Here is a 12251-nt window from a genome sequence, read left to right as displayed (position 1 = left end):
TTTCCTGTACTCATATTCTAGAATTTAGGGACCCATGACAGTGCTCTCAAGGATACTAGCATTGATATTTCCCATATCATATTCCTGAGATTACAAAAGAGGACAGTTTTTAAATCAGTGATTTCTAAGTGAATAGTTCTTATATATTGGACATGTCAAGTCAGGAAGAGATTGTTTCCTCTAATTTTTCTAGAATGGCTTAAAAATCACTGAACAAACTGAAGCCATCTCAGAATGCCAACTACAACTTGGGATCATTGGTTTAGAGCCAGAAGTGATCTCAGAGTTCATCCATCTAGTCTGAACCTTTCACTTTACAGGTGAAAAGCTTAGCCCTAGATAGATTTGGTGACTCATCCAAGGTCATCTAGTAAGTAGAAAGAGTTTGGACCCAGATCACCTGACTCCAAATCTACCACACCTGCCTATGAGATGGCAAACAACCTAAACATTCATTGGTTTCCCCGCTTCTTTCTGCCCAAGAACAGCAGAGCTTTGGCCCTGCTATCTACTATCTGGAAGCTACACCTACTGCATTAGGGACAAGGGAGAAAATGACAGAGCTTTTTTCTTTTTTGCTTTTCATGTCATAGAATTGTTCAGATAGACCAAACATCCTCTATTCTGGTGGCAACCTGCCTTCCCTGTGAAGGAATGACTGTTTGGGAGAAGTGGCTCAGATCCAAGGAGTATGAAAGAAAACCTGCCTGCCCACAATCATCACTTTATTGTCTTGGCAATGCTATGCTCATGTACTAAGAGGATGAAGAATTTTTTAATTTCAGCTTTTGAGATCAAATTGTTCTTAGAAATTTTTAAAGTAATGTATTCTGAGACAGTATGCTTGACCACAAACCCTTGAATTAAATGCCTAAATCTTGGTTTTATTAAAAAAAAGCTATCATTATGCATAAAATTTAGAGTTTAAAAATACTTTATTGCATTCAAGCCTCTTGGTTTACAGATGAGGAAGCTGAGGTCATGTTACCAAGATCAAGGTTATTATACTAGGGTGTATTATAGGCCTAGAATCAAAAGGTAACAACCTTAATTTGTTTGTTAAAGAGGCCAAGATCTGAATGCGACAGCTTTGGTTTTAGGCAGGGACTTGGGAATATGGAGGCATAATTTCTATGAGAATCAGAGTAAACAGTAGAGGTTCTTCATTGCCAGCATCCCAAAACAACTTCCCAGACACTCCGCTCATTCCAGTAAATTTCACTTTAAATCTAGCAATATACCTTACAGTTTTGCTAACAGAAGCAGTCTGGGCTGCTATACTTAGGCCTGACTTAAACGCCAATGGCCTCCAAAGTGAAAATGACTGACAATGCTCTAAGTATAAATGGGAAGGAGAGAGGAGGGCTATCAATCCAAAATCATGGTGCTCTAGTCATCGATAAAATAACTATTTTTTTGAATGCCAAATTGATATGACATCCCCTGGTTATAACATTCACGTACTGTGTTTCTGACAGGCATTTGTAATAAGGCTCCTTTGTAACAGTTGCTGACGAGTTCACATGGAACCCTTCTAAAGCCAGTCTCAATTCTAGTATTCATGTGTGCAAAATAAACAAGGGTCTAAAAAGACAGTTGAGTTAAAAGTTTTATTCATTCAACATCTCACATTACAAATATTTAAAAATTATATGCATACTGGTATAAATAGTCATTTGCAAACTATTTAATAACATTAATTTTCCACTAGCACTTCAACAAATGAACTCTTTAAAAAAAGGAATTGTGTTATATAACTTAGAGTAGAACATACAAAAATATGAACTTAACGTGAAAATGACTTTAATAAAAAATGAATTACCCTTATTTAAAATGCTATAATAAATACTACAACCTCCCCATACACAGTAAAAACTATATGGAAATTCAGCCAAGTAGTACAATTAACTGACATACTTAAATAACTTTTCCTTCTGATAATATGAGCAATACATTGGAAAAAAAACATCAGGGATTAGTAAAAACTAGACACCCACTTGCTAAAAGTTTCACTTCCAAAAAATATAACAAAAATCTGATGAAAATTATAAAAACTAATTATACTTTAAATTTTAAAAATATAAAAAATAAAACAGTTGAATACAATATTGTCCCAATTCTTACAATGCTATCAATCACAGTAGCTTGAAAATAAGATAATAAAATAAAGCAAATGACCAAAACCTCTTTTATTCCATTTTTAAAAATAATCTCAAATTTACATTAGTAGAAAGATTGATTTCTGATTCTTTTCTTTAGAAACACCAGCAAGAAAGAGGATTACTATAACAGTAGAAAATGACATTTTTAAATGTCTGCAATTAAAAACAAAGAAGTACACTGCAAAGATCTTTCAAAAGTCTGAAATAAGTATTGCACATAACAACTTGAAGTTAACTTGCCACAATTCATCACATTCAAGTTTTAAATCACCTTTTAACAGAAGGTTCAACTCTTCAAAACAAAAGGGGTGAATTATCAAGTCTTTCCAACAGCACTCTTATAAAATGCTAAATTCATTCACTGCAAGTTTTATTTTGCATTCTGCAGAGGTCTGTGTATGGAGAAGTATATATTATACCAAAGCATGGGGCCAGAGGGGCAGGGAGAGGGTTCCTTTACATAGAAAATAATCAGAAACACTTTATTTTACATTGCAAAAATAACCATGTAATTACTCTGTAACTACATTGTAAATACATGGCTGGTGCCATGCTAGTGCGCTAGAACTACATGCTTGGGAAATTGAAGTGATACCCTAAGATCTGTAAACTAATTACATGTTAATTATGTTTTGAGTTACACAGTAACTCCCAACTACAATCCCATGTAATCCGAAGGACACGTCACTGCTAAAGTCCAGAGTAATAGATATAATTGTTTATGCCCTGTAAATTGAAGTGTAACCAAATAATCTGCAAACACGCTTGTCACACAATCACCACAAGTGGATATTAGTAGAATAACAATTTCTTACATTAGTCATGCATACTAACATTACATACCTACCACATGGCAGGCTCTGTTTTTTCTTAAATATAATTTAAAAGAGCAGACATCTCTGAATCAAACACCGAACATCAATTTGTTAATATTAAAAATGGCTAAACATTCACCAAAAACGTCTGCATCGTGTATAATTTAAAAAACTTAGTAAGAAGCTGTAGACAATTTTGATGTTACTTTAAATTTCTACCCTACACTTATGCATTTAATTTTCGAGGAACTACAGTGTTATCTGTCACTTTCATGCTTTTTTTTTCCTTTAATTCATAACTTTACATATACTATTTCTTAAATTATATGTACACCAAATAGCTGGTGCTGGGCTAGGATGTTTAAGCAACATGCTTTCTCTTCTCTGCAGATTCTAAAATAGCATTGCCAGTGCACAACATCCATAATTCCAAATGTATGCAGAGCACTGAAATGTATAAAAAGCAGAATATAAGAAAATAAAATTTATTAAAATTATTTATATTAAAAAATGAAGTATATGAAGATCTCTCAGTAATAAAAGTACAAAAAGCTACTCTTTGCAATATGAAAAATTGAGGTATTGCATAAAGAGATATCCCGTCAGTGAAAAGTGTGCCTAAAAATGCTCACTGTTGGAAAAACAAGATATACAAAAGTAGTGCATAACAAATATACATTATGTGCATGACAAAATAAGTTAGCTACAAAAACACTGTACCGAAATTCAGCAGGTCATGTACAAAGGGAAAATTATTATTCAAAGCTAGTTCTCAAACAGTGTTATCTCTTGTAATGTTAACTCATCACACCTGTTTACTGAGTAGGAACAGCACAGTAGCACACCCCAAGCCACCTACAAGCATTAAGGAAAAGAAAGAAAAAAAAGGTAAATGACCAACCTATAATTATGTAGTTCAGGAGAAAAGGAAAAGTCCCTGACAATCTACAATAAGAGCACCCTCCATTTGCATTACAGCTGTCCATATTTTCAGGGATTTCACTAAAAGCAGCTCCCTTTCTATACTTGACTACTTAAGACAGCAAATGTCTCCATTTTGACCTTTGGAAATTAACAGGTATAGTTCATTAAAGCCTGTATTGAAAAAAAAAAGAAAAGAAACTACTGCTTCTCAGAAAGATAATTAGGGGGACTGGGGAGGGATTGGGGAGGGGGGGGGGGGGTCACAGACCAGGTGTTTCCACAGCAGTGCTGAAGCAAGTCTTTGGTTTTTAAATGTCTAAGATGGTACTTTTAGGTAGCACAGCTAGCAAGATTGCCGTCCAATTTTTTTCTAGGTATCACACACTGCTGAATGATCCTTTTAATGATGAACAGGGCATTAGGAAGAGAATGTCAATTCAAATAAAAGTTAATCTCACTACCAGAGCTTCAAGAGACTATTTTAAGCATACCTCTTGAAGCATACTGTTCAACATGTTATAATGCCTTTCCAAGCTAGAATTTATTTATAATAAAGCATGCATTACTCAATGAAGTTGGCACTTCAAACATTGTGACTGACTATGTCTCATGCTAAGTTCTGAAATTTTACTGTTATTTATTCTATAGGAAGAGTAAAGATAGACATATGTACCTTTGCACAGATTTACACAGCTATTTTTGAGCTCAAACAGTGCAAAACACTTTGCAACTACTTAGCTTTTTCATATTTGTCTTCTATGTCACAACTACATTACAGGATATTCAAAGTGACTTTACATCTAAGAGAAAGCCAATCGGCAGCCAATTTCTATGGTGGTTTTAATTTGTTTTGTTTTGTTTTCTTCTGAGTTTCTGCTATTCAGTGCAATCACTGTAGCGCAAAATCAGACTAATATCCTTGAGGTATCTCTAGGTTTTTATTTTTGTTTTTTTTTCTTCATGTCAAAATGGAGATCAAAGGCTGGCACCTGATGCATGTTAGTAAATTAGGATATAGAGTTATATATAACATCAAAAATAAAATCTATACATTTGTTCGTCGGGAGAGGAAATGCTAGTCTTCCCACTAGTTGTCCTTGATTCTAGCTTTGGTAGGATTCCTGGGGCTGTAACCAGATAATTTAGCTTAAAAATAAATAAGTGCACTCCCCCCTCAGTAGTAACTTGACCCAATTTTTTTTTTTACATTCGAAGCCTTTTAAAGTGTTTAGATGGAAATCTATCTAGCTCTGCCTACTTTACTATTTTTTTTTGATGTGGTAGTAACTCAGAGGCACAACAAAATTATATTCAGCCTCCAAACCCTTAAAACATTAATCATAATGCTGCTTCAACCTTGCTTATGCATTTGTATCAGTTTACCATGCTCTTTCCTGTTAAAAGGTAATCGTTACCTTCTTCCATTGCTGTTAAGATTTTTTTTTAAAGTAAGAGGGGGAAAAAAAGCATAAAAGGAAAAGGCCAAAAGCACTTCCCTGGGGAAAGAGTGTCAGAACAGACTGATAGTGTTATTGTTGCATGGTTATATTAATAAAAGTATTCTTATATGTTATATTATTAACAATAATTTAATTAAAAAACCAAAATACTCTATTGTTTCATTTCTCTTTTTAATATTTCTCTCTCTCCTCTAAGAAAATGTTGCACGAGGTTCAGATCCTCCTGGATTGGCAAAAACAAGAGAACAAAACTTCCGTGCAACATGATATCGATACGAAAAGGAGTTCAATACAGTTTTCAATGACACAAGAATCTACAAAATACCTATATTATAGGTCATTCTTTTCATTATACTATTGTTAAGTTACAGCCTACTACAAAAGGACATGCTATTTTGAAGGGGGTGGGGAAAGGGGTCTAGATCAACAGAAGAGTGCACTTATTTTGAGGCCTGCAAATAAGGACTGCAGTAATCATTTAGTTCCAGCGGAATGAAATATGTCTAGGACGATCTCCCCCTTCCTTTACCAGGGGTTTGTGGAATTCCCTGCCAGCGCGAGAATGGATAGCAGCCCAGCAATATTCACAGTAATACTGTAGACAGGTAACATTAGCACAGAAAAATGGAGCAAATTTCCCCCCACAACGAGCCCCCTGACATTCATCGCACAGCTGATCATCCAAGACATATGGCTTAACTTCCACCTGCAATCAAGAAAAAAACAAAACATATTTTTCAGTGGCAGCATAATGCAATAGCTTCCTATACATGTCAGTTTTATCAAATGTCCAACTGAATTTATTTCGGATGGCTACATACAAACAATCAAGAGTTCTATCTCCCAAAATAGAAAATGACCATCCTCTAAAAGGCTAGACTTCTATGTCTATCATGACAACATTTTCGTTGGGAATTATTAAATATCTGCAAAACATGACATAATCATCAGGGATCATAAAGGAAAGCTAGCTATTAAATCAAAAAATGTCAATTAAAACTATTTGAGATAGATTTACGAAAATAGGCATTTGAATCAAAGAACTGTGATTTTAATTGTGACTTAGAAAGTTCTCAAGTTAATAAAATACAACAGTAGTTTGTATATAAAATTTCATTTGGTGAGTAGACCAGGAAGCACAAACTTGTGAATTTTAGCATAAGTTCTGCAGCTGATTTGTTATAAGGTGAGACTCATCTTAATTACATTAAAACCACCACAAAAAAGACAAGCACTAAAATGTGATGCATGTGAGCATGCATCAACTTTCACCATGGACTGACATCTAAGAACAATAATTTTCAGTTCAGACTAACAAGGAATGCTCTGGCTTTGAGTCTAAAAGTAAAATGTGAATTACTGAAACTTGGCCCAAACCAATCTATAGGCTGAACCCATCACCCAAACTTCTTAAATACACTCACTATTACTCCACCAACTCAACCTGCCAGAGAGGTAAGAGATCAGCAAGGAGCACAGAGTAGGGAAGAGAAGTTACAGCAGGGCATTGCCTAACTCCTCGAATGCTAATGGCAACAGATATGAAGGGAATAGGAAAGGGGGGAAAAGGCTAAAGTGACACAACTGTGGCATTCAATTTCTATTTCTTTTTTTATTTTTTTATTTAGAAAATAGATTAATCACCATAAATAGAAAAATGCAATAATGTATGGGTTTCCAAAGACTTCTGAATTGGGAAGATGAAAGCATTTACAATGAAGCTACAATCTTGTCTGGAGGGATGGAAAAGAGGATTCATTCAATGGAGGAAACCCAATTGCCCCCTCTAATGAATCTGATGGTTCTATGTTTATCTAGTAAACAATAATAACAATTATATGTACCCAACCAGACTGTGCTTCATTGTCATAAATCTTGAAAGATACAAACACAATTTGCTATTGAATTTTGGAGATAAAAATGGTTAGGGTATCAGTAGAAAAGAAAATACCTTTTTAAATGTCTTAGAAAAGCATAGCTTGGTTCTTCAGTTAATGTTAATTAGGCCTAGTTAAGTTGATCAAGGAAGGTAATACATTTTGAAAACTATATAGGACATTCTACATAATATTGTATATTATGGCATGTGGGTGTATGTGTGTGTGAATGCCACACATATCACCTTCCAATTTATCAGGATCAAATCTCTGCAATGAAGAATTTAAAGAGAAAGAATATCTAGGACATACAATGTAGAGTACACTTTAGCTCATACCCGTTTATCAATCTCCCCATGCTGCAGCTGAACAAAGCGGGCACTGATAGCAGCTATGTAACTCTGTTGATTTGAAAATGCAACTCGCCCGGCTCCTTTTGGATACTTCAGCTCAGGATCAGTATCAATTCCAGCATAGCACACACCTCCATAAAGTCGATCCATTATCATCGCAAGCTCCACTAAATCAGAAAGCAGCATTAAAGACATTTAAGAAAACATGTATGTCTCATAAAGAGTACTTTGGCACAGGGCGTGTTTTAGAAAACATTTTACATGTTTATTTGTATACTAGGGTCTCTTCATTAGTATCAGTATCAGGTGCTACCAGCATTAAATGAATTCTTTTTTAAAATATTTGTTTAAATGACACTATAGTATAAAGTACCTGGAGGAATACAGTCTTAAAACAACTCATCAATGGTACAAAGCAAAAAGACATTCATTGGTTAGAAATCTTGTCAAGTATTCCTATAAAGTGGGATATTTTATGGTCATATTTATCAGCCTCTAGTGTAGCACTATTTGCTAAATTTGCAATACAATTAAAAGCATATTTTTTCTTCAATTATATTTTATAAATTTGTGATTAATTAGAGTCCTATTTCATATATGCTTCTCTACCTAATTCTAAGTTTCATGAAAACAGGTTTTATTCTATTTTTAGTGCTCCATAAGTCTGGAACACTGCTCTGAGCCCTGTCATTCAGAATTCAAAAATTGATATTGTTTTAACAAGTGAAATTGAAAGCTTACACTTAACATAACATAAAATCTGTTTAGTTCCTAAGGTTTCTAATTTTAATCAGTTACTTTATATTACAAATACTCTTCTAAAATATGTTATTTTTCTAAGCATACCAGCTCGTAATGGTCGCGGAACACCACCGACAAAGATGGTTTTTCGTGGATCAAGAGGCTGAGAACCATCCATCACAAAATCACTATCACTGAGATTCCAAGGCCTTATCTGTACCTGGAGGTTGCCAAAACAAGAATTCATCATTCATAACATTTTTTTCATAACAATGGTATTTTTGAAATTATGGATATTTCATATTTAAAGTATTTATTTACTCCCTAATTTGCAAATCTGAGTCTTTTTTTTAAAGGATGATTTATTTGCTATACATGTGAATGAATATTCAGACTCCTTTGAAGAAACTATGTTCAAGAATTCCAGAGATGTTGTATACTGAGTTAGTGGAGAGATTACTAGATTTGGAGTCAAAAAGACCTAAGTTTGACTCCTGCCTTGGATACTTGCTAGTTGAAAGACCAAGATGAAGTCCTTAAGCTCTATGAACCTCAATTAAAATGAGGATAATAAAACAGTTACCTTTCACTGGGTTGATGCAAAGACCAAAAGAGATAATAAACATAAAGGGCTTTGTAAACACTAACACTCATAAAAATGCTAGCTCATGTTATTACTTACCTATGTGACCTCCCAGCAAGTCACTTAACCTCCAATAGAGTGAAGGAAGTGAACTAAATGGTCTCTGTGGTCCTATCTAGTTCTAAATCGAATTCATTCATCATTACTGAAATAACTGTCCAGAGGTATGTAACCAGGGGGCTATGTGATTATCCCCCCAACTTAGTAGAGGCAGTCGCAGAATTTAATCATAGATAATGAGGCTTTAGTATGGTAACAAGATGTTAAACTAACTGTAAAATTGTAGCCACACTTGGTAAGCCCTTTATGAACTGTGAAGTTCTTTTTCTGATGGAATCAAAAGGAACCACACTTCTTTGTTATAGTAAAAACTGGATATGCCTTTACAAGGCTTTAAATATTTGAGCTCTGGGGAGCTAAGAATTGCAAACAGAGAGTTAACTGTGGAGAATATTCCTTGCAAAAAGTGGAAGAAAGGGAATTTCTTTCTCCTTTCTTTCTCCATCCTCCTGCAATGGCCCTACAGCTAATTTGTTTGCTCAGCCAATCAAATTGTTCCCAGCTTTGACTTAATCAGAGAAGTGTTTGCACTTTATAAAAGTAACAGCAGATGTTCAGGTGTTACCACCTTGTTTATTCCTCATTACTTCATCATTTGTAATATTCTGTGACTACTGTGAGTTAGAGGAATAGAAGTTACAGCCTTTTTATCCATTAACCATAATATTTTAAAATCAAGTAAGGGTGACATCCTCTGTGGCCAACACTGAACAACCAGTGTATGCCTAGGAACTGCAAATTAATATTTATCCAAGCAAAAGTAGTGACAATGTAAAACTAATGCTATAAAGTTCACAGTACATTTCAAAGTAAAATATAAATATTTTCATTACCCACTTTTTGGTGTTTAGAGTCATTTTTCTTTACAATAGAAAGGGTACTCAAGAGATATCATAGGGAATTTTAGACTACATGCAAATATCTCCTAAGGTTTGCCTTGAACAGACAACATGACAGGTCAAATGATTTATATCAAAGTAGACACAGTGATCTCTAGAACATATAAAAGTTGGTTTAAGAAAATATCTCTAGAATCTATATCTCAGCAATATGATAGAGAACTCCTAATTTATTAGGCTCCAGAACAAGCTTGAATATCATCAAAATTGATGTGGAAGGCCTAGTCCAAAAAAAATTGTGAGTCACCATGGCAACCTTCAAAGGTTCCGAATCAATCCAGGAGATATACAGACCATAAAGGATTTAGAGCAAACCCTGGATTTTAGTCCCTCCTATATCACTCACTGATGGTCTGACCCTAGAGACAACCAAATCAAGTCCAACACAGAGAAGATATGAGGACAGTTCCAGATATTGGGGAGGGAAGAGAGAAATGAAGGGAAATTATACATGGGCAGAAAGGAAATATTCCTTGAGTCACTCATAAGAAAGGGACATTCTGAAGTCACAGAAGCTGCATGCCAAAAAAACCCATCTTAATGTACTAGGAAACAGAGCCAGGAAAACAATTCACACAATGACTACAACAATGTAAATGTTAAGGACAATAGTCATAAAATGATCAGACAATGAATGCTATGAATTTTTTTTTTTTAAGTTTTGCCCCAAAGAAGAAATAAGACACTTTGCCCTGCTACTTTGCAGAAATTGAAAGTCCGTGGTCATATAACGTCATTTTTTTTTGGTAGTTTTAACTAGTTTTTTTTATTTTTTTTCCCTTCCTTTCTTCTTCATCCCCCACCCACCAAATTTTCTATCTGGGAAGGATACAAGTCAAAATTTAGACAATGTAAAAACAAAATATAGCAATGAAATGTATTTTAAAATGTACTAGGATCTATTATGATTTTTACTTTGAATTCTATCTGAAAATACATCAACCATATAGGTCATATCAGATTGGTTAAAAATTTTCATATGCTGCACATATACATCAAGAAAGCTTATATCTATTTGGAGCCAGATTCTATAGTTTCAGTGAAATCTGACTTACTGGCTTATCCTTTATAGTGGGACTGGATACACAAAGGTAGAGTTTCCCATCTTCTTCAATACAGGCATCAATCAAAGCCTGAACAGAGCTTTCATCTTGGAATAGCAAAAATGCATATCCTAAGAGAAGAAAAAAATATAACTGGCAGCATTTTCTCAGGATTCAAATTTATAATACATCTTGTCAATAAATCATATCTTTATTATCAGTGCAAATAAGGCTGTCAGTTAATCTTTCTACCTTTGTTTTCCTCACATACAATCGGGATAATATTTGTACTATATTCCTTACAGAGCTGTTGTGAAGAAAGTTCTTTGTAAAATTTAATGCACTATAAAAATACTATCATCAACCCACACTGATCAAGGGATAAGGCTTGAATATGGGAAAGGAGAGGAAAATCCAAAAAGAAACTTAAAATAACATCAAAAACAAGTTTTTCAACTGAAAATCTATTAAACTTCTTAATGAATTCCCTCCCCCAAACCCCACCTCCAAAAATGAAATACCTTTAAAATAAAAAGTAAGTTTCAAAATATATGAGGAAACATTTTAGGAGAGGTTTGTTAAAATCCAAAGTCTAATCTAATTAGGAGGCAATAAGCATGGTATGATAGCATTAGTAATAAATTTAAATCTAAAAGACCTAGGTTCTGATCCCTGCTCTACCACCACTTAGTTACCTCTGTAACCTTGGACAAATCACAATCTCTCTGAATCTCAGGTTCCTCATCTTTAAAATGGGGCTAATAATATTTGACCATACATACCTCTTATGGTTATTGTGAGAAAAAAACTTTTATAATTCTTAAAGTAGTATAAAAATGTGAATTCTAAAAAGTGAAGTATTTATAATAATTCTGATAGTTAAAACTATTCTTTTAGAAACCAAGAAATATATAGTATATACAGTATTTCAAAACTTGAAAAATACCTTTAGGAGGAAAGTAGGATTTGCTTTCTGCTTTATGAGGCCAGTCCACAATCAAAGGGCCAAAACGGCGAAAACTGGCTGTGATTTCATCTAATCAAAAGCAAAACAAGGAAATGTGAGAATTTTTAAACCTCTGATAAAGTTTTCAAATAATTTTTAACAAATATTTTGATTGGTGCACATTTATGCCATGTTATATATTTGAAGAGTTAGCCAGTTGATGGAATGAATAACTTCCATGGTTAAGTTCAGAAAGAATGGATAGTAATATAGAAAGAGAACAAAGAGCATTTGTGAGTGGTGAGAGGGGAGGAGGGTACCCCAAATA

The 12251-nt window shown here is 34.1% G+C and overlaps 1 protein-coding gene across 9 annotated transcripts in view; it reads right to left on the bottom strand.

Moving 5' to 3' along the window:
* Positions 1 to 1591: 1591 nt before the first annotated feature.
* Positions 1592 to 12251, bottom strand: part of CPEB4 (cytoplasmic polyadenylation element binding protein 4) — a 77865-nt gene continuing 67205 nt past the window's right edge. For all 9 annotated transcript variants that reach the window (XM_056811587.1, XM_056811588.1, XM_056811589.1 and 6 more), the window contains 5 exons: positions 11924 to 12013; positions 10990 to 11108; positions 8438 to 8552; positions 7577 to 7758; positions 1592 to 6067 (listed from right to left, as the gene is read on the bottom strand). In XM_056811587.1, the coding sequence (XP_056667565.1) occupies positions 5840 to 6067; positions 7577 to 7758; positions 8438 to 8552; positions 10990 to 11108; positions 11924 to 12013 (734 nt within the window). In that variant the 3' untranslated portion in view covers positions 1592 to 5839. The remainder of the gene's footprint in view (positions 6068 to 7576; positions 7759 to 8437; positions 8553 to 10989; positions 11109 to 11923; positions 12014 to 12251) is intronic.

The sequence above is a fragment of the Monodelphis domestica genome, chromosome 1, assembly GCF_027887165.1.
Source record: "Monodelphis domestica isolate mMonDom1 chromosome 1, mMonDom1.pri, whole genome shotgun sequence".
Taxonomy (NCBI): domain Eukaryota; kingdom Metazoa; phylum Chordata; class Mammalia; order Didelphimorphia; family Didelphidae; genus Monodelphis; species Monodelphis domestica.
This window is presented reverse-complemented; position numbering and strand designations above follow the sequence as displayed.